At 49.8% G+C, this 25,170-nt stretch overlaps 1 protein-coding gene across 1 annotated transcript in view; it reads right to left on the reverse strand.

Annotated features, from left to right (window-relative positions):
- The window catches only part of LGR6 (leucine rich repeat containing G protein-coupled receptor 6), a 172,217-nt gene that overhangs the window by 32,671 nt on the left and 114,376 nt on the right, over nt 1-25,170 (reverse strand). The window contains exons 5-6 of the mRNA XM_058819408.1: nt 24,575-24,790; nt 14,585-14,656 (exon numbers count right to left, since the gene is read on the reverse strand). Of these exons, the coding sequence (XP_058675391.1) occupies nt 14,585-14,656; nt 24,575-24,790 (288 nt within the window). The remainder of the gene's footprint in view (nt 1-14,584; nt 14,657-24,574; nt 24,791-25,170) is intronic.

The raw sequence follows: 25,170 nt of genomic DNA on the forward strand, positions 1-25,170 counted from the left end.
TAAAAATGTGTTTCCTTTCCAGCCTGCACCTCTTCCAGGCAGGCTGGTCTTTCATCAGCAGATGAAGGTTCTGTTTGTACCTCCCCATGTGAGCAAGTACGTGCAGGACCAGCTCTTCCTGAGCGAACACACAGCGCTCCCAGCCCTGGCAGCATCCTGGGGCCTCCCTCCCCTCTGCACTTGACACATACAAAGAGCATTCATTGTGTTCAGCAGCTCCTGCTGGGTGAAAGCCCATCTTGGAATGCTGGCAGCCACTGGGCTTGTTGGAAAGTGGAAATGCAACAATTGTAGTGCTGCTGCTGCACCCCAGCTGCCAGCGACCCCGTTCTGTTCTGTTCAGAGGAGACAATGCCTGTGCTCGCTCCTGCCCTGCTTCCTGGGTTTGGGGAGGTGAGCCTCCCTCCTGGAAAGAGCCCAGCTGCTGAGGGGAGCAGGTCCCTGGTGCTGCTCACAGGTGGCAGCTCTGGATGGAGTGCTGCTGTCGCCCTGATGTGTCCCCAGGGCAGCTCCCGGCCCAGCTCTGCCCAGTTCATGGGGCTCAGCTGGATGGAGGGGGATGGGAGAAACCAGCACTCAGGATGGCCCTCAGGTGCCATCTCTTCCCTGCAGTAGGGCCACTCTTCCCAAAGCCCACACCCAAACCATGATGTGAAAAAATTTCCCTGTCCCTGTAGCCCCACATTTCTCTTCACAGAGAAATTTCTCTTCACAGAGAAGTGTAAGGCACATCTTCCCAAGAATATTTCTGGGTTTCACATTCTCTGAACCTCAGAGAAAGAAAACACAATTCTTATAATTTGCTGTGCCTGTGTTTGTGCAAAAGTAAAATGCAATATGGAGATTGTTTACCCACAGTGATGGTGTTTTGTTTCCTTGGCCTGTCAGATCCAGGTGTGTGTGTGTGTGTTGGGACTGTTGGCTGACAGTCATGAGATTCAGTGCAGTGTGACAGTTGTGTGCAGGGTTGAGTGCTTGGCAGATTCAGTTTTAGATGTATAGAATAATGTAGTATAATAAAGTTATTAATTAGCCTTCTGATATCCATGGAGTCAGATGAACATTCTCTCTCCCTTACCAACACTGGAGTTGCTGTTGATTTGCAACATGTCCCTTCTTCTGTCACAGAACTGGAGTTGGGCCCTGGTCCAAGCAATGGCCCAGAAACAGCATTCAACCCCCACCAGAGTGCTCCTGTCCATGGGGAAGTTTCTGTTCATTTGGTGAAATCCAGTCCTCAGGTCTTTCCACAGGTGCTGTCAGGCTCCATCTGGCCCAGACATCTCCTCTCTGCCTGCTGTCAATGGGGAATTTGGCCCAGCCCATGTTCCTGCTGGTGGATCTCCAGAGCTTCTTCCCCAGGACTCAGATTGGAAGGACTTTAAAAAAAGACTGGATGTGGCACTTGCTGCCATGATCTAGCTGAACAGTTAGAACATCGGCTGGACTAGATGATCTTATAGGTCTCTTCCAGTCTTGAAAATTCTGTGATTCTGTGATTCTGTGACTCACAACTTGGTGGGTCGGGGATGATTTTGCTTTTTGACTCCAGTGGCAACGAAATTTCCTGTCCTGAGCATCAGAGAACTGCTCACCAATCATAAACCCTCTCCAGGAGATGGTGGATGTAGGAAGGGTTGAACCTTGAAGGGTTCCCTTCCTTTTCCTGCCTTCCTTGAGGTATTGGGCAATGCTTTGCTTCCCCAGCTCCATACTCTGCCACCTTCCCACTGCTGCCAGATTTGGGATGAAGCAGGGAAAGCTGCAAAAAGCCACGTCACTGTTCCCACTGCACTGCTGGGGCACGGGCTGGGGTGGCCCAGGAGGGCTCTTGGCCCAAGGGAGCTGGACCTGGCAGTGCTGCCCCAGCCCTGGGGTCTGACCAGTCCCTCCCAGTGCAGCTCTGATCTCCACTGAAAATCCCAGCAGTGTCCAGAGTGTGGCTGTTCCCCTCAGGACTCCTGTCTGCTCTCCTGTCACTTTGTGTGTGACCTGTGGCGTTCCCCACATGAAAAAGCTCATTGGTTGTTGCTCATCCTAATAACTCAGCACAGTAATTTCCTTTTAATTTTCCCTCATTCTTATCCCAGGGATTAGGAAAATTCCTCAGCACAGGCATTGTCTCCCTGGAATAATTAAAGGAATGATTAAAGGACAACCCTTCCCTCCCCAGCACTTTGATTTCATCAGTTTCTCATCCAGAACACCAGGAATATTCCCCTGGATCAGCTCAAATATCCCTTTCTGTGCCATGAGGAGTTCCTGCACTCCCAAAGAACCCGGGAACAAAATTAGAAATCAGGGAGAAAAAGCAACCAAGGGAAAGGACCATCCGGCCCCAAATTAATCCCTGAATTCTGCTGTTTACTCAGGGAAAGAACACAAGGAATTTTTTTCTCTCCTCCTTTTTTTAAAAGGACAGGAGTGTTGTCCTTTTTGGCACAAAGGAAATCAAAGGCAGCATTCCTTGGTGGAACGATGGCAACACACCATGGCCATGGCTATGCCAAGCAATAGGGAAGCGTCACAACAACAAAAATAAATTAAAAATAATGAGCATGACATAAAGGAGATTTCCCCATTATCAAGGGCTTTTGAAAGTGAAATCAGTCAGGCAAGAGGTTCAGAACTGATGTGCAAGAGCAATGTCTGTGAATAATCCCTTTCCTGAGCTAGGCTCAAAGCTACCAGCTCTATCACGGCAGTGGGATGGCAGGAGGAGCCTTGTCTGTTCTTCTGCTTGAGATGAAAGCCTCTGAAAGGTCACCCAGTCTGCCCAAGACACAGTGAACTGGCTGGCTTTCCACTGTTTTCATTGCTAGAGGGAGCCTATAGCTTCATATTTGGAAGATCTTAACCAACACTGTTGTTTATTTAGAAATAAAAGTAAGTTGACATCAAAGGCCCAGTTATTTTGGGCTTTAACTGCCAGGGTGATTTGAAGCTGACAGCAAGCAGGCTGGAACTATTAATATCTTCAGTCATGCCAAAAGGAGAGAAGGAGGGGAAAGAGTCTCAGGTCAATTTTCTGCCTGTTAGGGACTATTAGTGGTTCCACACAGGAAGCCAAAAAAAAAAAAAAAATTATATAGTACTATAAATTCTTCCATAAGCCACAAAACACCACAAATTTGCAGCTAATAAACCTGAAGATGAAGTGAGATTAGAAGCTGTAGATGGGACATTTGCTGACTATTTCAGTCCCAGTGGGGTTGGAGATGGTACCCTGGTGCCTGGAGGGGACTTTTTGTGCAGCCTTCTCTGAGGACCTGCATTTCCACCTGTCCAGTGCTGGCACCTCATCAAGCTGCCAATAAATGTAATTACTGCCTCTGCTAGTTGTGCTGGTTACTGTGGGCAAATCAAGCACTGGAAATGATTTAATTGGTAGTCTGGAAGCCCAAGGGGGCCATGGTGACCATGTAGTTTGACCTCTTGCCCAGTACTGAGCAGAGAGCTTTACCCAGACTCCATGCATCCAGTCATGGCTTGCCAGATCAGTTCAAATATGAAAAATAACTGCACAATCTGGTGCTGTATTTTATGGGATCACAGATTCATTAAGGTTAGAAAAGCCAAGATCATTGAGTCCAAGCATTACCCCCACACTAGAACATGTCCCTAAGCACCCTAAGTGGTTTTTTGAATGCTTGCAACACTTGATGCTGTGTAGCACCAGCCCAAAGCCCACTCTCCTGGCAGTGGCTATCGTGGCAATGGTCCCCTGAATGGGGAATAATTAGCATTATTCAGCAAAAGGCAGAATAATTGCTTTATTCTTCTATATCACACTATACTGTACTATACTATACTATACTATACTATACTATACTATACTATACTATACTATTAACTTCTAACTCTTACAGACTGTCTGACACAGCTTTAACTTAATTGGTCAATTAATCTAAACACTATCTAGTGTCTAACTAAAAAACTACTCTTTAGTAAACAGTTTCCTATAACACATTCTACATGTGCACAACAACAGGTGCAGCAAGTGGAGATAAGAATTGTTTCTTATTCTCTTCTATGAGCTTTCTCACAGCTTCTCATAACTTCCCAGGAAATTCTAGGAGAGATGTGTCTCTCTCTGTTCAGAGGATATGTGATTACCACAGGTGGCAGCAGTGTGTGCGTGCCCTTGTGTAGCCACATTTCTCCTCGCAGAGAAGAACAAAGCCATCTTCCCAAGAATATTTCTGAGATTCACATTCGCTGAACCTCAGAGTATGATCATAACAATTCTTATCTCATTTGCTGTGCCTGTGCAAAAGTAGAATGCAATATAAAAATTGTTTACCCACAGTATTAGTGTTTTATTTCCTTGGCCTATCAGGGCCAGGTGGGTGTGTGGTGTGTGTCGGGACTGTCAGCTGACAGTCACAAAATTCTGTACAGTTGTGTGCAGAGTTGAGTGCTAAGCAAATTCAGCTTAAATATAATATAACATAGTTATATCTAGTTATGTTATAGTTATATCATAGTTGTGTCATAGTTATATCATAGTTAAATTATAGTTATATCATAGTTATATTTTATCAGCTGACAGTCACAAAATTCTGTACAGTTGTGTGCAGAGTTGAGTGCTTAGCAAATTCAGTTTAGATATAACATAGTGTAATATAAAATAATGTAGTATAATAAAGTAATTGATTAGCCTTCTAATAAAATAAAGTCAAATGCATCATTGTCTCCCCCTGGTTGAGGACAAAAATGTCCACTATACCCAACTTGGCCTGGGGGATGAGATGCTGCCAGTGCTGTAAGCAGTGAGAGGAGGGAAGGGGGATGTGGAAGGACACAGAGCACTTGTCTGGCTCCAGGCAATGTCCGCATCCCCTAAAGGAAGAGGGGGATGTTCACATGCACCACAGAGAGACAAGACCCACCATGGGATTCATCTGCTAGGGTCAGTGTTTCCACAGGGACATGAATCATGCCCTAGAAAACCCCCTTTTTTTGCCAGTTATAAGGAGAAGCCAGGCTATGATGGAACTTGAGGAGTGCATATGTGTCCCAAAGAAGCAGAGATGCAGAGATGAGTTGCCCACTGTGGGGAGGTTGTCAGGTACTTGGGGTACATGATTCCTGCCAGGACCAAGCAGCAGTCTCTGAACAAGGATTCAGAGAGTCTGGAAATGTCCCAGCCTCTCACTGACAGGGTTCTGCAGCACTTTACAGGGTTTCTGTGGCACTGATGGCCCATTGCTGACTGTCTGGGGGTTGTGCCTTGCACCCCTGCAGCCACCAGTCCCTCCCAGTGCAGCTCTGACCCCCACTGAACATCCCAGCAGTGTCCAGAGTGTGGCTGCTCCACCCAGGACTCGTGTCTGCTCTCTGACTGGCAGAGGTGATGGATAAATGTTTGATGTATTTAACCCTCTGCCATGCACATTCAGACACAAAGGGACCTCATTTCTGGGTGCTGGGACACACAGAAACACCCACGAGCTGATGGCTCAGGAGGCAGGCAGGGAGGAGGGGAAGAAGAGGAAGGCAAAGCTCAGGGAAGCCTGCTCTACAGCAGAGCATTCCCCAACTGCAGAAAAGAAGCTGGGGATTTCTACCTGCTCCCCAAGGTGCACAAATGGCTGGGGATCAGCCCCTGGAGCTCTGCTGCTGGCAGGAGGGAGCAGAGCTCCTGTGCATCAGCACATCCATGGTGGAAACGTGCCCCCAGCTGCCTCTGCTGCCCTTCGGCTGCCTGCATAGGCACCACTTCACATCACACACCTCGGGAGGAAGAGGCACGGATAGCTGCTCCAGGAAAGGCTCTGGCAACAGGGAAAGGCTTTGGGCCAAGAGCAGAGGAGCTGAGGATCTGTGATGGTCACAGCATGTGTGCAGACTCAGAGGCTGGAGCTTGGAGAGCCCCAGTGCTGTTGTTCATTGCAAGATCAGTGGCAGGGGGAGGCAGGCTGGAGAGCTGCTCAGGAGCAGGAGGGGGTGTGAGGGTCTGGTGGGCAAAGGGAAAACAAGGAGAGACCTGCAACGGAGATGAGCCTTACAGCAGAGCTGTGGACAAGTGCAGCACCTCCAGAACCACCTTTTCATCTGAACTGCCTTCACTTTCTCTCTTTTTTTTCTTTATAAACCTACAGAATATCATGTCTGATATGGCTTGTGCTCTGCAAAAGCTTAGCCTGTTACAAGGCACTGACAGGTTCAGGGCTGAGCTGCACCAGGGAGGGCACGTTCCCGGTAGTCCAGGCATCTGCCTTAGGGGGAGAAGCTGTAGCACTCTGGGAGGAGGGCCCAAGGGACACCCAGTCAGTGCCAGGTGTGGTTGTCATTTCAGTTTTATAGGTGACTCTGAGTGTTTGGAAAAGTCACTTTCCACTTATACAGTGATCAGAGCAGTCAATGAACTTTATAGCTCTGTTCTTGGGCTGGGCACAGAGACCTGTGCAGCCAGGGCCCTGAGCTGTGGCCCTCTTTCCAAAAAGCCACATGTCCCCTTCCTTTCTCCATCCCCTCAGCCTGGGTACCTGAGTGCCTTAGGTTGCAAGAAGTGGCTGGGGGTGTTTATTCTATCACCATCAGTCAGAGCTGGGGCAGTTCTCTGCTGTTCATGGGGCAGTTTTCTTTATCTCTTCCACAGCCAATCCTCCCTCCAGGAGATCTCTGCTGTCCATGGCCAGTGAGTGTCCCTGCAGGGCTGATCCAATTCCAGCATCCCATGGGAGATGCTCCGCCCAGGGGAGGAGCCAAGCATTCCTGCCTGGATCCAACCTGAGCCTGGCACAGCACGGCAGCCTTTGCCCCCTGCATTGCCAGAGGAGCAGCTTTCTGCTGCCCTGCATGGCCAGAGGGAGCCCAGGCCCATCTGCAGCAGCCCTGGAGCTGCAGAGGAAAACTCCCCCCTTGTGCAGGATCCCTGCTGCAGCAGAGCCACAGCTGGCACTGCAGGAGGGCTGAGCCCCCATGGGATGGGGCTGGGACACCCCCTGACACACAGGGACCAGGGCATGTTCTCACTCTGTGTGTGTTGCTTTATATTTCTGCATTTCTATGATTTTTCCCCTAATAAAGAACTGTTATTCCTGCTATTTTTGCCTGAGAGCCCCTTAATTTCAAAAATTATGATTCAGAGGGAGGGAGTTTGCATTTTCCATTTCAGGAGAGGCTCCTGCCCTCCTTAGCAGACACCTGGCTTTTCAAACCAAGACACTGAGCCTCTCCTGAAGTCCCTCCCATCCTCTGGCAGGGCAGCTTGGGATCACACAAGCAAGCTCTGCTGAACTGCCTAGGGAGCTGTGCTGACACTGTAGCATCAGGATGCTGAGGAAGTACCAGAGCAGCTCAGTGCAGCAAACAGGGTGTCCTTGAGGGGTCAGATCCATCAGCTGCTTTGGAGTTGTACAGATTTGGCATTAACATCAAGAGACTGCACAAAAGGCTTCAAATTAAACATGCTGATGGAGAGAGATCCACATGAGGAGCAAGGTACCATTTGACAGACAGTTTTCTGGGAAAACAGCAAAGCCTGCCTGGCCCTTAAAGTGTTAAACAACCATTGTATGAGCTGTGCTGGAGATATTTCCCATTTCCTTCTTCCTGCCTTCATTGCCCAAGGTGTACTTTATATTAATTTTCTTACTTTCTTTTCTTTTTTTTTTTTTCCTCTCCCATAGAAAATCCAGCTCTCCAGAGGAGTTGGTAGGTTCCAGCTCTGCTCTGCATTTACAGACTCGACTAATTACCCAGATAATGGGATGGGTGCTGTGGTAAGGGCATTTCCTGTGAGGCAAGGTTAGGCAGATAAAGTGCCTGGAGCCAGAGGGTTTTGGATTCAGCCCTTCTGGGAGACGTTTCTAATTTATTAGTGCTATTTTTTAGAAATAAATTAAAAGGTTTTTAAATGAATGGAGGTTTGCTCTTTCCAAGTGATTTATCTCCTTTGTGTGATGGGCGGAGGAGCTGGCAGGGATGCAGAGGGGGAGGGAGAATCCAGGCAGAGAGGAAACAGCGGGGTCATCTCAGGTGGAGGGGATGGGCAGGGCTGCGTGGCCTCCCTGAGCACGTCCATGGCACACACAGGCTGGAGATTTCCCAGAGGAGCAGCCCTTCTGGAGCAGATTGTTCCTATTTTGGCTCCAGCCCAGAGACCTCCAGCACTCTGAGCTGGTCCTGGGGAGCAGCCATTGATTCCCCAGCCCTGCCTGTGCCCCAGGAGTGACCTTGGCGCTGCTGGGGCTGGCTGGGAAGGCAGGACACTGCCAGGACTGGCTTCTGCTCTCTGCCAGCACCAGGGGCTGCTGTGTGAGTGTGCCAGGGCAGGGGAGCCCTGGCACTGTCCCTGCTCCCTGGGACCCAGCCGTGTCCATGACAGAGACCACAGCCGGGCCACAGCTCTTACTGTGCATTTTCCCTTTGCCTCAGCAGCCCCAGACAGAGCTCTGAGCAGGTGTTGGGGAATGTTGTTGGGGAAGATGAGACAGGAAAGCCTTATAAATATGATTGCCTGGCAAAAGATTTTGAGAATATGGAAGCTAGCAGGTCAGAGCAGACCCTGCTAGCTTGGCAGAAGGGCCCAAAGAGGAGTTTTTAGGGTTTAAAATGTAACACAGTGTGGTAATGTAATGATTCTTATAGGCTGTATGTAAATGCTATAGGATTTGTATCTTGGACTAGATTGGTTGGTGAGAATTAGAATATTCAACACAGAAGATTTATGGTATTGTAATGGGAACTTTGTCCTCTTATTCTTCACTCTTGTCCTCTCTCTCTCACTCTCTCTCTCTCTTTGGGGCTCCTCTCTTGGGCCTGCTCCAGCTGTGGCTGGCAGCTCCCAGCAGGGCCCTGCACCCAGGCCCTTTGCAATAACCCACAAGTTCCCAGCCCTGGCTGCAGAGATCTCTCATCTCCATCCATCCCCACCATCCTACCCCCCGATGCTCCTACAGAATGTGAGGTGGATTTTGTGGTGGGGACCCTGCACATGCTTTGCCAAGGTGCTGCCTGGCACTGCCAGCCCAGCTGAGCCACACCTGAGAGCACCAACCTGCCAGAGCCACTGCTGCTGCCCCCTACCTTGTACCAGAGCCCCCAGGGACTCTCATCCTCATCAGGATTCCTGCTGTGTGTGTGTGACAGTCAGCCCCCAGGGCCACCACCACCCTCTCCTGCTTGGACAAAACAGTCTGATGGGAGAATAAATAGCTTCCTCTTTTTCTTCAAAGGAGAGATCCTATCCCAGGGCCATCCCATGGATCTTCCCAAACCCTCCACCAAAGCAGTTGTGGAAGTGACTCACTGAAAATGCCACTGGGATGGGATCTCCAATGGCTGTTCCTCTGAAACCACAGCCATGCCCTCCCTAGCATTCTGCCCCAGCCCTGAGCACAAGGTCTGGTGTTCCCAAAAACCAGTCTCTGCCATTGCAGGGATGCTCCTGGCTGCAGCTGAACTGCTTCCATCAGCTTACCCATAATACTTCTACTCACCAGGCTTATGACACACAAGTCTCATCACAGAATTATGGGATGGTTTGGGTTGGAAGGGACCTTAAAGATCATCTCTTTTCACCCCTGCCATGGGCAGAGACATCTCTTACTAGCAGATGTCTAAACCCCTTGCCCTTCTTGCTGCTTTGTTAAAGACTGAGAAATTGAGTCTAGGATAATCAGGAAATGTAGAAGTCAAGATCTTTCCATCCAAATGGCAGAATCAGGTGATGCTGCCAGATGTTTTCAGCAGGAGTTAAACATCCCAAAGGAGGATACACCATGGGGCAGGACTGACAGGGGAGATCTGGAACAGGGGAGCAATGCAAAGAGCATTGTGTCTGCAGTTTCAGCTCTTGGCATGCCTTGCACCTACTTCTTGCAAGAGATGGTGCCCTCTTGACTCTTTTTCATTTCATCTCCCCATCCCTCACCCTCTCAGGATACCCTCACCCTGCTGTGCCAGGCTGTTTGCCATGGTCCAGACATTCACTCTGGCCATCTCTAGCCATGCCAGGGGGTGATGGATGTCCTTCCCTTGGTGTTTTTGGTCTCCATGCCCAGCAGGGCAGTGCTGCCTCCTCCCTGCATTTCCTGCGGCCATCCCCTGACCTTACACCTTGTGTGGAGGATTGAGGCCATCACCCAAGGTGGCTACAGGAAGAATGTGTCACATCAGGGTATTTACACTCCCTTTTACTCCATGTCTTTGGGAAAGGGCTAAAAAATGCCAAGCTGCTCCCACTGACCATCTAATCCCTGGTTCCATGGCTCAGCTTGGGGCTTCTTCCCACAGCCCTGCAGGGTTGTTCTGTGCCATCTCTCAGGCTGGTGGGAGCTGGAGAGGGAATCTCACTGCTTTACAGGGCTCTTTCGAAACCCCTTTGGAACCTGGCCCAGGCTCTGAGCTGCTTCCAGCCTATCCTACCTGCCAGCTCTCCTTCCCAGAAAGAGAAGGCTGGGGGGGTGGCTGGGGAGCAGCCAGGTCTTGCCCTGACAGAGAAAATTTTCTTGGAGCTGCTTTCTCCAGTTTCATGCTGGTATTTGACTCATTGAGGCCTGGTGGGTGCTGCACATCTGCCTGTCCCCCATCAGTGAGGAGAACACTGTGCACTTGGCAGAGCTGACTTGTGCACAGGAGCTGCAGGTCAATGCAAGGGAAATGTGAAGTCATTCATCTGGCTTCACCTCTTTCTAGATTTGCTGCCCTCCTGAAATATCAGGGCCAAGCCCTCTCCAAGAACAAAGATGCTCCACTGGGATCTGTTTTTGCAGAAATGCTGGGACTTGGAGCAGGTGAGCAGTGTGGTTGTACTTATGCAGCTCACGCATTGCTGAGACCTGCACGGGGCAGTGCCTGTTGCTTCTCTCAGGGTTTTGGCATTTAATAAAAATAGAAGATTTCCTGTCTAGCTGAATATGAGAAGAAATATTTCCCTTAGGGAGACAGAGGTTTTTGCACCTAAAACTTCCCAGGCTCTTCTGAAAAACCTGAAACAATGTTTTCCATTCTAATATTACAGTTCTTCAACTATTGTGCCTGGTTTATAATCAGCATCTGGCCAAAAATACTCATTTTAGGAACCCTGGAGAAATTTCTGTCTTCACCAACCCTTACCATCCTGCTGCCTTCCAGGAGGTAACACCCACGGGGTAACTGAGAGCATGGTTTGGCCTCCACAAGCCAAGAAAATGTGCTAAGTGCTGTCAACAGAATGTAATCATAATCTGAGTTAAAGGATAAATGTGGAGACTATAATCGTCTCCACATGCACAGGAGCTGAGAGGTGGAAGGTGGATGCAGGTCCAGCAGCTTGGCTGGGACACTGCAGCCAAAAGTTTGGCAGTTTTTAGCCCCAGAGCTTGCCCAGCTTTGGTCAGCAGACAGGTGGGTGCTAAGGATTGACATAGGGGTGGCTCCACTTGAGGAACACCCATTCCTCAGGGGTCACTGAGCTGGAATTCCTGCTGGCCCAAAGGAGAGAATTGGGTGTTCAGGCCAAGAGGAGCAGAAGGCCTCTCATTGCTCTGGAGGACCCTTTTTCAGAGCAATCAGACATGGAGGAGAGTCTGGAGCTCTCTGCCCCAACACTGTCCTGGGGTTGTGGGACCCTCACACCCATCCATCCTGCAGGGCCTGGGCACAGCAGAGCCCTGTTCCACCAGGACCTCCCTTGGAGGCTGGATCCTCCCAGGGCTCCTGATCAGCAGAGAAGAGACAGGGCTTGCAGAGCTGCAGAGCCCCCAGATTGCTGCACAGCCCTGGCCCTGCAAGCACTGGGAGCAGCAGCAGGGGACACGGAGCTCCCCAGGTGCTGGGTGACATCTCATATGGGGGCAAAAAGCAAACAAAGTGTGAGAGTGGGAGCAGGAGAGAGGGAAAATGAGCATTCAGCAGAAATGGCTGTGGAAACAGAATTATCTCCCAGGGCTATGAAACCCTTTAGTTTTTCCCATGGCAAACAAGGGGCCATCCTTTCCTCTGGAGCTCCATCCTGCTTGGGATGGGCAGCAGCATCCCTAACCACCCTGGCTGCAGAGAAGGGTTGCCCAGATGCAGGCTGGGGTGTTGCTGCATGTCTGCTACAGCCCGAACAAGGCTTTCTTCCATCAGCGAGTTCTCTGCTTCTTCCTGCAGCTCCTGCCTTTGTGCTGCCTGGGTGCCACAGCTCTGCCCTCACACATTTGCCTGTGACCACCAGAAATGACTGGGGAGAAAGCCAAGCTGGGACCCGTGGGTCACCAGAGGAGACCATCCATCAGCCTCCCACCCCTGGCACAGCTCAGCCTCTCCCCAGCTGAGCCCTTCTGGGTGGCCCCAGGATCTGCCAGTCTGCAAGGCAGAGACAATGTGTGTCATGGTCGTGCCCTGAGGAGTGCGTCTGGGGACCAGGGGTTGGCCTGCTGCTGCCACTCTTGCCTGATAGCTGCTGTTGGCACCACGCTGGGCACAGAGGGGCCCTGTCTCCTTGAGTGGCACTTGAATGCTGGGAAGCAGCATCTCCTCCTGCCAGGACCTGGACCCCCTGGTTCTCCTGGCAGGAATTGAGGGCCTGACTCCGACCCTGAGCCTGCATAAAGGGACATATTTCTGCACAATTGAAGGCATCAAGCACCTCTTCCAGTCTTTCAGAGTCCCAATTCATGTGTTTGCTTGTTTATGTTTCCTCCTGGGCCCATGCACAGCCCATGAGGCCCAGGCCGCTCATGCAGCTGTCACAGCACAGGGAATGTGTGGCCAGGCTGTGGGATGAAACTGTCCCTGAGCTCAGGGTGAGCTCCCTGCTGCTAATCACAGAAGGTTTGGCTTGGAAGGGACCTCAAAGCCCCTCTCATTCCAACCCTGCCATGGCAGGGACACCTTCCACTATCTCAGGTTGCTTCAAGCCCTGTCCAGCATGGTTTTGGACATTTCCAGGGATGGGACAGCCACAGCTGCTCTGGGGACCCTGTGCCAGGATCTCAGCACCCTCACAGCCAAGAATCTCTTCCAACTATCTGATCTCAATCTACCTTCCTGAAGGTGTGTCCTGGAGGTGAGTTCATTCCTGATTCCCATCCTCCCTGCAGTCTTCTGAGGGATTGTTTCCCAGCCACACCAAGCACAATGAAGTCAGCTGGCTGCGGGTGATGCCTGCAGACACGAGATCCCCTCAGAGATACCCCTCAGAGATCCCCTCAGAGATACCCCACAGAGATCCCCTCAGAGATCCCCTCATAGATACCCCACAGAGATCCTCACAGAGATCCCCTCAGAGATCCCCTCAGAGATACCCCTCAGAGATCCCCTCAGAGATACCCCTCAGAGATCCCCTCAGAGATCCCCCTCAGAGATCCCCCTCAGAGATCGCCCACAGAGATCCCCACAGAGATCCCCTCAGAGATCCCCAGAGAGATCCTCACAGAGATCCCCCTCAGAGATCCCCACAGAGATACCTCTCAGAGATCCCCTCAGAGATCCCCACAGAGATCCCCTCAGAGATCCCCTCAGAGATCCCCACAGAGATCCCCTCAGAGATCCCCACAGAGATCCTCACAGAGATCCCCACAGAGATCCCCACAGAGATCCCCACAGAGATCCCCCTCAGAGATCCTCACAGAGATCCCCTCAGAGATCCCCACAGAGATCCCCACAGAGATCCCCTCAGAGATCCCCACAGAGATCCTCTCAGAGATCCCCTCAGAGATCCCCACAGAGATCCCCTCAGGGATACCCCACAGAGATACCCCACAGACCCCAGAGGACTTTACATGCCCCAGACTCGAGTCAGCCTCTCACTTTGGTGGTCAGGTATTGGGAGGCTTTAGCACCATGCCCATGTGCTGAGGAAGGAGACACAATCCCTGAGAAGGGAATGCATCCCAGCTCTTGGGATTGCACCTGGACTGGAATGGTGTCCAGAGCCTTAGAACCTCTTGCTATCCACCCTGCCCACATGCACAGATCCCCCTGCAGCAGCAGCACAGGCACAGCAGGAAAGCCCAGGCTCTCACTCCCCCATTGGCATCATGCCCTGGGCATCCACTGGTGCTAGGAGTCAGCCCTGCTGCTGCCCTCAGTGCCTGGAGACCAGGGACATGTGTAGGGCTGACCCTCTTTCCTCTATGTGGAAATGGATTTGTAGAGACTTCTTAAAGCTTGACAGAAGGCTCAGATAATGTGTATCTGTATGTAAACTTTGAGATGAGAAATGTTGACTTAGATATGTTATGGAACAGGACATTGTTGAGAGAGAAATAAGTTTCAAAGGATGGTTTTGTAAATAAGACTGGATACTTTGGAGAAATAGAACTATGAAAGATGCATTGTAGTGGGACCCATGAGGGGTAATTTTAGATAATTGGTTTTAAGACATTTGCAGCATGGCATGGCAAAAAGCTGATAAGCCAAGAAACACTTATAATGTATTGAAATTAGGAAATAGTTGGCTTCTGATTGTGATGCTGTGAATTATAACATCTGTATTGTCTCACCCTTCACATGAGACTGAAAATAAAATAAAATAAAAGTTTTTAAAATGCCTCTCAGTTACCCCATCTGTGGGTCAGAAAGGGGGTTAATCTGACAATGCATGCTGTGCTGGGGGATGAACACACCCTGTGTTTTTAGAGCAGAGAATGAAACAGGCACTCACAGGGTTTCCAGGCTGTGCAGCCCATCAAAGCCGTTGGCTCCCAGGCTTTGGATCCGGTTGTTGTGCAGGTGCCTGTGGACAAAACAGAGAAGGTCACTGGGGGTACAGGCTGACCTTTTCCTCTGGTTCAGAACATCCTGTAAGCTGAGCACTGCCTGGGCTGGGATGCCAAGGGCACTTATGGGGTTCCCTCTCTACCCCATGAGACACATGTTGGGTGCAGTAGTGCTTGCAGAGCTACTGAGCTCCCACTCCTCTCAGGAGTTCCAGGCTCATGTAGGAGTTTCCCTGAGATCTCCACCTTCACAGCTGCCAGGTGGCTGTGGATGAACATGCTTAAGCAAGAAGCTTCAAGAAACACCCTAGAGCTCACCTTACCCTGGGCTCAGCCCATCTGTGGCTTCACCAGCTGCTCATGGGCACTGGGTGCTATCTAAGGACACAATTGTATTTGGGCTCCTTGGAGTCTTAGTACCAGCAAGAAGACTTTGAATGCAAAATCATCCTGTTAGTCACAGTTTATTATCTTCACATGTGAAAGGGGGGAAAAAAAGGAAAAAAGAAAACACTGCCAGCTCCTGGACCAGCTCCAGTTTGATTGCAGTGAGAGCTGTCTTCAGCTCAGTGCTTCAGAGCGCCTGGCTGAAGTGCTGGGGCTATGCCACAGGCTGATGCACATTCTCTGCACCATAGGAACAGTTTTTTCCTGTTCCCCTTCATCCTGCTGCTACATGCCACAAACATCTATTGCTTACAGGCTTGGGAGCTCCCAGCCTTAACGTTGGCACTGGGAAGCCATGTGCTGGGGGGCCCTGCAAAGCCACCTGGGGTAATTTTGCCTTGGAAGCTCTGTAGGTGATGAGTTTCTGGAGTTCTGGGTTCTGTGTTTCCATGAATCCTTCACTCCCCTGTCTCAGTCTTTTGGCAAACCCAAGCCCTTAATCCCTGGATTCCTCGTCTTGGGTTATCAGAGACTCTTGTGTATGTGTGCACATCTCAGTGCTTCTTCCATATCACTTCTTCTGCAGCTATGACTTGTAGCTAATTGTGCATCTCCCTCTGAAATTCCACTCAAAGGCACCTCTGAGTCCATGGACAGACTTCTTGTGAGCAGTCTGAGAAAAGTCTGCTGAAAACAGGAGAAGACAACCCACTGCTGCCCAGTCTGCACTTCTACCAGCCTGCACTTCACCCCCTTGGTGATGCTCTGTGTGCTGACTGCCCACCAAGGTCTCTCAGGAGGGGTTTCCTCATCAGTTCAGATTCTCTTTTAACACCAAGTCCATATGGTGATTTGCTGCCATACCACTCCTTTTCGGGATCCTTTTGTCCCATGCCCATGGTAGCACTAGCAAGGGATGCACCAGCCTTTGTCCAATGCTGCTGCCTCCTCCCAAGAGCCTGGGGGAGGCTCCATCCTGGCAGGTGGATCAATGATTTTTTCATTATTTGCTGCTTGATCTAAATGTGTCTCAGCTTGAAAAATCTCTCCCTCCACCTGGATTTGAGCGTGAGCTGTTTGGCTGAGCACAGACAGCTCCCACTGCCAAATATTGTAGGGTAAAACAGGAGGAAGCTGGGAGTGCTGCCCTAGCCAGGCTCTAGGGCAGTTTGGTAGGGACCTGCAAAACAGAAACCAGCCTGAGAAGGATGTTTGTCACTGGGATGAGAACATACAAACATTTCAGAGGAAGGGGAAGGGAAGGGGAAGATATCTGATGAAATATGTTTGCTCCTTTGAGCAAACGGGAAAAAAAGAAAAGGATGTTGCCTGCAAGAAAACTTGAATTGTGACTTTTAGAGGAGAAAAGAAGCCTGAGATCAAAATGAGAATCTTATGGGAGAATTTTCTCTTTGTCACAAGAAAAGAAGTTCGTGCCCAGATGGTTTCCTCCATCAAAAGTTAGCACTTCTGGTCATGCTGCCTTCTCTTCAGCTGGTGCTGAAAACCACTTTGAGCTCCTTTGCCACTGGATACTGCCTTTGGCAAAGAGAGGGTTGGGGTCTGGAGTTGCTGTGGGATCACATGAAGAGGTACCACAAAAACCACATATCAGATGTGAGGGGACAGTGGGGAACAAGGGAATGCTGAGTGCCAGGGAAGCATTCAGCATTCTGGATGCTCCCTGGAGCTTTGTCAGGATGGTGTGACTGGAAACCTTGTCTGAGCTCAGACCTGCTGCCCAGCTGACTGCTATCATTGCAGCCAGGCAAGGAGACAGCAGAGAAAAGCAATCACCTGCTGTGTTTATATTTGGCTCAAGAGTGCTTTGTTTGGAGGCAGAGTAATGAAAATCATCCGAAGGAAGTTCTTTGTTGGTGAGAAAATTATGAATGACCAAAAAAGGGAGTTATAAAAAAATTTGCTGTCCAAGTTGAACTCTAGAGTTACCCAACCACATGGCAATAATAGAAACAAGAGAGCTGGAAAGGTAAACACTTGAAAAGACATTCCTGCCTTCCATCCTGCCTCATTTTTTCTCCCCTGGTAAACAAATTTTAACAAGTGGAATTGCAACATCTCCAGTGCTTGTCAATTTGAGCTCAGCCCACACAACGTTATATTCTGCCCTGTAAATTACAGCTCAGCTGGTTTGATAGCAGCTCAAGGTGCTTGATTCTGGGCTATAAACAACCCCTGTGATGCGAAAACATGGGAAGTCTTTAAGCTTTTGCTGTAACCCATCCGTCACCCTGGTAAGGGCAATGGGCTTTAGGAGCTGGGTCTCTTCCTTTGCAGGTCAGTGCCATGGGGTGAGGGTAAGTTTGGGCAAATACCCATGGAAGGCTGTGCCCAGAATGAGGACAGTCACTGCTGTTTTGTGGGGTGGCTGTTCTCAGCCATGCACCTCCATCAGAAACAGGAACAGCCATGGCCACACTGAGCCCTGGCAGGGTGGGAGCTCCTGCAGCAGCACAAGGGCTCCCACCTGCCGTGGGATGAGTGAGCTCCTTGGTGAGCCCTTGCTGAAACCAACATCAGTGACAGCGGCTGCAGAATCCCACACGGGCTGGGGACAGAGGCTGCAGCCTGGCTGGTGCCTCTGGTGGTGAGAATTTAGAAACAAAGCAGAAGAAAACCAGACCCTACAAGATTAATTCTCACCTGCAATAAGAAACATGCAACAGATTCTATAAAGAAGATTTTCTCTCCTTGCCAACAATTTCTTGTCATAAATTTGGAATAAATGGGATTTCCCTTCATCTTTCATGCAGCACCCTTAGTGAAATTTGTTCAGTTTTCATCTGATTTCCTTTTCCATTTAGTTTTTCAGTGAATTCAAAGGTCCTGGATAACAGTTTGAGAGACAACCCAACACAGGCAGCCCCTTCAACTCTGGCAATGCCACCTCCAAGGGAACTGCACATTTGTCTTACACAGAAAGGAAATAAGCTGAACTAGTGCCTAAATACCGCTTTAATGAAGGTGTTTGTCTCTATGGGCAAGGAAAGGGAAATTTTATCAACATCTGCATTGAACAATGCTGAAAGCAGATCTGGCAGGACAAACGTGGTGCTGATACCCACACTGGTAACTGGATGTCAATGAACTGAAATGGGTGCAGAGAAGAGCAACAAAAACTATCCAAGGGCTGGAAAAAAATAGGATGAAGACTTAGAGAACTCAATCTGTTTAGCTTATTAAACAAGATCAAGGGGATAAGTGCAGTGTAATGTATAGGATTCTTCCTGGTTAAAAACTGGGTACTAAAATGGTTCTGTGATTTAACAGAGAAAAGAATAATAAGAACAAATGTCTGAAGTCAAAGCCAAAGAAAATTTAAATGGGAAATATGAGTGGGGCTTTTTTTAACACTAAGGATGATTAACCACTGGAACAGACTACAAAGAGAAGTGGTGGATTTGCCATTGCTTTCATTTTTAATGACTTCATTTTTTTCTTTTAAAAAAGGACAAATGCAAACATTTTCCATCAATTATTTGCATTAGATGATTTGAACCAAGCTCAAATCTGACATCATATGAATTCTCCCCTGACGAGCCACAGCCATGATGAGCTTCCATCTTTATTGTGGCAAAATTGTCCTTTTCCTCAACTTGGCCATGGATAAGTAGAGAAATCTAAATCATGAATGGTGCAAATTCCATGGATTGTTTCCATTACTGGAGGACCAGCATGAGGCTTGTCTGGTGAAGAATAAAGCTCGATCAGAAATGACATTCTCAGGGTGCACTGGAGCACGATTTGCTTCTTCCTCAAGTGCTGGAGAAGGAAATCCACTTTTGCCAAGGCAGCAAGCTTGGTCCTCTGAGAGAAAAGGCACTTTTGCCAATAAAAAGGCTCATGAATGGGACCCAGATGTCCCAGGCAATATTGTTCTTAGTGATAATGAAGTGCACATGCCTGGCACTCCCTGCCAGCACCAAAGTTCCCAACAACTTCTCAGAGAGACACTGGTAACCCCCTTGCACAGGTGAGGGCAGGGATTCACGGGCTCATCCTGCACCAGGCTGGGCTTTGGGTGCTGGGAGGCCCCAGGTGGCACTGGAATGACTGATCAGCTTCCCTGGGAAGCTGGGGTGTGTTGATGGCTCCTCCTGGGCTAGGAAGACACTGAAGTGCAGTGATCCCTTCTGAAAGTCTCAGCCAGAGTTCCACCAGAACAAGGACAGAATGAGAGTGGGAACTCAGGAGTCTTGCAAACAAGTTTTCTCTTCTAGTCACTAAACCATTCTGTTAGAGAGAGAGCTGCATCATGTCCTTTAATGACAAAAACTGTGAGAAAGAGGAATTCTACTAAAGGTCCTTCATTTACCGTCTTCACACTTTCAGCTGGAAGGTGCTGCTGAGTGACCTTGACAATAAATTATCAGCTGATATTCAGGTTGTGTGAATGCCCAGTGCAACAGAGGGGAGAACCAGTCCTCTATGAGCACACACACTATCAGGCTTTTATACATCTCCAGGGGAGAGGTATTGGTGCTTAGTAGATATGAAAAAAAGCAAATGAAGTGACAGGGATAGCTAGAAGAGGGAAAATGGGTACAGAACAGCATTGTACCATGATATAAACCAGAATTAATTTTTGGCTTTGATGCAGTGTACAGAGTTGGTCTCTTCACCTGAAGGTGTGAAGGAAAAAATAAGTGTAATATGAGAATGAACTTCTGATTTTACACAGACAGGTAGCAACAGGACAAGGGAAAAAGAAGGTAGATTTTTTTTTTTAACTGAGAGAGAGTAGATTTAGGTGAGATGTTGGGAAGAGATTCTTCCCTATGAGGGTGGGCAGGCTCTGGCAGAGGTGCCCAGAGCAGCTGTGGCTGCCCCTGGATCCCTGGCAGTGTCCAAGGCCAGGCTGGACAGGGCTGGGAGCAGCCTGGGACAGTGGAAGGTGCCCCTGACATGGCAGGGGGTGGAACAGGATGAGCTTTGAGGTCCTTTCCAACCCAAACCATCCTGAGATTCCATGTTGCAAACCAGGTAAGAGGATGGGGACTGGAAGAGCTGAGCTGAGGGAAGGGTGCAGTAGACATGACAAATCCAGCAGTGGCACAGAGGAGATGGACACACAGCACAAGAATTAGAGGGTGTTAAACAAAACTAACTGGTAAGGGCATGAGAACAACTCTTCCCAGAGTCCTTTTTTGACCAGGTAGGCAAGGGTGAGGGCCAGGTCAGAGGAGTGGAGCTTCTCTTTTGCTCCCATTGTGGGGCCAAAATGATTCCTGGAGGCTTCCAGGGGCCAAGGCTCCCTGTGGACCCAAACAAGGAAGGATTTGGGTTTTGACCTCTTTTGCTCTAACTTAAGGGGTTCTCTGCTATGTGATGAAAGTAAAACTACTTGAAGATTTTCTCTATCCGGGTCCCTCATTGCAGGGCAAACTTCTCTACTTCTTGGCCTGTTTTGGAAAGTTCACTGTGGCTCTGTGTCCCACACACATCCCAGCACCTCTGCTGAGAGCTCCTTTGGTGACAGCAGGGAAGAAGGGAACTGCAGCCCACTGCAGAGATGTGGCAGCAAGGACACATCTGCAGCATGGGGGATTCCCTGACAATGTAAGATTTTACTTGAGAACCCCTCTGAAGAGTGGGACTGCAAAAGGTGCTGTGATTCCTGGCTTGAGACTTCTTGCTGAATTCAGCTGACAGAGGAAATGAGGGACACTACTGAGAGCTGCTGTCAGACACTTCATTGGACTGTCAGCACAGCAGCATGGGGGTTTCAGATGCTGACTGCTGAATGAAAAATCTCTTATGCTCAAGAAAGAAGATGATTTTTATAAAGCAACCTTTACTTCATGCAAACCATCAGCTGAAAAGTATTCAGGATTATTTCTGTGTGCAGCTTCTAAGATACATTTGGCCCTGAATAGATCAGACTGGAAGGTAACCACCAATTCCCATGAAGTATCCTGATCAAATATCCACCTCTCTTCTGCCATCAAAGCACAGTGCCAGCAACCCAGCTCATGGAGCCTTTGTTATTAAAGCTGGGAAAGGATGGTGCCAGTTACAGAGAGTCATGGATTTCATGATGAGTGATGAACATGGGGCTCTGCTCCCTGAACAGCCTGCAGCCCTAGCTCGAAGCCTGCAGCAGCAATAGATGGGAATAAGATCAGGGAATTCCTCAGCAAAGGTGTCATTTATTAAGACACCAAACCTTTAAAGTATTCCAGATTGAGGCTCTGATGTCAGTGCTTGTCGCAGTGCAGGATGGTGAAATGGTTCTGCCCAGGGCACAAGGGGTGTGGAGGAGGAACAGCACACCTGGGAGCCTCCTGCACTCAGCCATGGTCAGCTGTGGTCAGTCATGGTCAGCTGTGGTCAGTTATGGTCAGCCATGGTCAGTCATAGTCAGTCATGGTCAGTCATGGTCAGCCATGGTCTGCAATGGTAGTCATGGTCAGCCATGGTCAGCCATGGATCAGTCATGGTCAGCCGTGGTCAGTCATGGTCAGCTGTGGTCAGCCATGGTCAGCCATGGTCAGTCATGGTCAGCCGTGGTCAGTCATGGTCAGCCATGGTCTGCAATGGTCAGTCATGGTCAGCCATGGTCAGCCATGGATCAGTCATGGTCAGCCATGGGTCAGTCATGGCCAGCCATGGTCAGCCATGGTCAGCTGTGGTCAGTCATGTTCAGCCATGGTCTGCAATGGTCAGCCATGGTCAGCCATGGTCAGTCATGGTCAGCTGTGGTCAGTCATGGTCAGCCATGGCCAGCCATGGTCAGCCATGGGTCAGTCATGGTCAGTCATGGTCAGCCATGGTCAGCCATGGTCTGCAATGGTCAGCCATGGCCAGCCATGGTCAGCCATGGGTCAGTCATGGTCAGTCATGGTCAGTCATGGTCAGCTGTGGTCAGCCATGGTCAGCCATGGTCAGTCATGGTCAGCCGTGGTCAGTCATGGTCAGCCATGGTCTGCAATGGTCAGTCATGGTCAGCCATGGTCAGCCATGGTCTGCAATGGTCAGTCATGGTCAGCCATGGTCAGCCATGGATCAGTCATGGTCAGCCATGGGTCAGTCATGGCCAGCCATGGTCAGCCATGGTCAGCTGTGGTCAGTCATGTTCAGCCATGGTCTGCAATGGTCAGCCATGGTCAGCCATGGTCAGCCATGGGTCAGTCATGGTCAGTCATGGTCAGCCATGGTCAGCCATGGTCTGCAATGGTCAGCCATGGTCAGCCATGGTCAGCCATGGTCAGTCATGGTCAGCTGTGGTCAGTCATGGTCAGCCATGGCCAGCCATGGTCAGCCATGGGTCAGTCATGGTCAGTCATGGTCAGCCATGGTCAGCCATGGTCTGCAATGGTCAGTCATGGTCAGCCGTGGTCAGTCATGGTCAGCTGTGGTCAGCCATGGTCAGCCATGGCCAGCCATGGTCAGCCATGGGTCAGTCATGGTCAGTCATGGTCAGCCATGGTCAGCCATGGGTCAGTCATGGTCAGTCATGGTCAGCCATGGTCAGCCATGGTCTGCAATGGTCAGCCATGGTCAGCCATGGTCAGTCATGGTCAGCTGTGGTCAGCCATGGTCAGCCATGGGTCAGTCATGGTCAGCCATGGTCTGCAATGGTCAGCAATGGTCAGCCATGGTCAGCTGTGATCATCCATGCTCAGCCATGTCCCGCTGTGTCCCCGAGTCCTGACCAGGCTGCACATGAGGGTTTCCCCTGTGCCCAGCCCCTCTGCCCTTGCCTTTCTCCCCAGGGGCTCATTCTAACCCTGCAGCTGGGAGTTCTGTGTCTGTAGCAGCAGGCAGGTCCTCCATGGACCTGCAAACCCAGACTTTTGCAGAGGGAGGCCACAGACCAGCTGCACCCTGGTGGGGAATGCCTTCTCTCCAGCTTGGCTGCCTTTTGGGAACATTGGCTTGTCAGCTCGGTGGGTGAGTCTGGAGCAGGGACATGTCCCTGCTTGGGACACAGGAGGGACACTGGGTGACTTTCCACTGGTGATGTGTTGACAAGGGCTTGCATGGAAGCAGGGGAGAGATTGATGGGGCCAGTTCTGCCAAACACTTGTGATCCCACAAAAATGCAGCATCGTGTCCCGCAGAGCCTGGCAGGATCACACATGTGTTCCCTTCCAATTGTGTGTGGTGGGACATTATTCCCTCCCTTGTGACCTAATGGTCAATGACTTTTATTTCTCGAGCCTGCCTGGTTAATTAAGGAGTTGCTTCTTGCCCACAGTATGGGATGAGCCAGAATGAAAGCAGCATGCTTTGGAGGCTGAAATGAAACCCCAAATGTCAGCTCACCCGCTGAGTGAGCTATTAAAGCCGACTGAAGTGGTTGCATTATGGTGGCCAGGGGTTGCCTTAGAGAATGAGCACTATTGTGGGTGAAAACTACTTTTTTGATTTTTCTCAAGTTGCTTTTTGCTTTTCTCCTAAATAAGCCTTTATGCTTTGTCTAAACAGATGAATTTGATGCTTAATAAAACTCTGAACAGTGCTTTGTCCAAGCACTTTCCATGCTGGATGGTCTCAGTAAACACTTTAAATTTTGAAAGGGAAATAATTGCTAAACTTTCACTAAGGCACTACATGCTGAGGTTACTTAACACCCTGCTATCAGTACAAATTACCAAACTAGAGGTGGCATTTCATGTGGATAGAGGAGCGCTAAAGCATTTGGCAATCACCCTGCAACTTGCTAATCAACACCAAAGAAGTAACAACCATCCAATTTGCACATGTGAAGTTCCTCTTAAAGGGAAGATAATCTGTTGATAGAAAGGATGCCCCTCCAGAGCAGCTGCCAGAGGGATCAGCTCCCTTCTGCCGGAGGTTGTGCCTGGTTTGGTGTCTCTGCCCATGGAGGGAGCGTTTCCATCCCGGAGCAGCGCTGCTCTCCGCAGGGAATGTTTCCATCCCGGAGCAGCGCTGCTCTCCCCAGGGAATTTTTCCATCCCTGGAGCAGCGCTGCTCTCCCCAGCGCTCCCAATTCTGGCCAGGAGATTCTAACAACAAGAACTGGACAGCAACCACCGCAGAACATCTGACCTGCAGATGTACCACACTCATGCAAATAAGCCGGCACTGGCTTGGACAAGGTGTTGACGTTAGACCTTTGGTTTAAAATCGTATTTGGTAATAAAAGGGGGTGGGGGAGGAAAGGGAGTGAGCTGGTATGCTTTCCAAGGAATTAAAATATTACTTTTTTGACCTGACTGCAGATTGTTGCAATTTATTTTTTTCAGGTTGCTAGAAATTCCTGTAGTTTTAACACAGGGATTGGAGAGACAAAAAGAAACGAGGTTTTTGTTGCTTGAGTCTTCAAGGAAAATAATCTGGTTTTTGTTTCCAGTTACTGATTTTTTTTAAATACAAAACATTTATTGAATTATATCAGGGAGCTTTCTAGCTCTTCACTGAAAAGTGGGGAAAATGTCAAAAATCAAAAGAGGCAAATTTAGCAATTCATATCAAATGAGGGGGAACAAACCCTCTGCCCCTTGGAACCCCTGGGCAGCACCTTGTCCCAGCCAAGGGAATAAGAACTGGAGGAGGCTTACAGCACCACGAGGCTGCTGAGGTTCTGGAAGGCGAAGTCGGGGATGTGCCAGATCTGGTTGAGGGCCAGGGTCATGGCCTGCAGCGCTGGCAGGTGGTTGAGGGCGCGCACCGGGATCTCCGTCAGCGCGTTATCGTCCAGCCACAGGTGACGCAGGGACAGCAGCCCCTCAAAGCTCCTGTCGGGCACCACGGAGATGAGGTTTGCATCCAGGCGGCTGCGTGGGAGAGAAACAGGGTGGGGATCAGTGAAAGCCCTTCCCCAGGTGTTGGGCAAAGGGAGAGGGATGGATTGATGGTCAGGGAGATTGGACTGGGCTGTAAATAGGAGATGGATTGGATTGGGCTGTAAATAGGGGATGGATTGATGGCCAGGGAGATTGGACTGGGCTGTAAATAGTGATTAACATGAGAAGGTGTTGTGATTCTCCCACCTGTGCTGGGAGATGTCTGCCTGTGGAAACCCAGAGCACATTGGGAATATTTCTCTGTCTGCTCCAGGGTGTCCTGACCCCCAGGGCAGCACTGACTTTGACCCTCATCCATGGAGAAAGTTTTCTAGACTTCAAGACACACTGGAATCCACAAAAGTGTGAAA

Source organism: Ammospiza caudacuta, chromosome 24 (assembly GCF_027887145.1).
Source record: "Ammospiza caudacuta isolate bAmmCau1 chromosome 24, bAmmCau1.pri, whole genome shotgun sequence".
NCBI lineage: Eukaryota > Metazoa > Chordata > Aves > Passeriformes > Passerellidae > Ammospiza > Ammospiza caudacuta.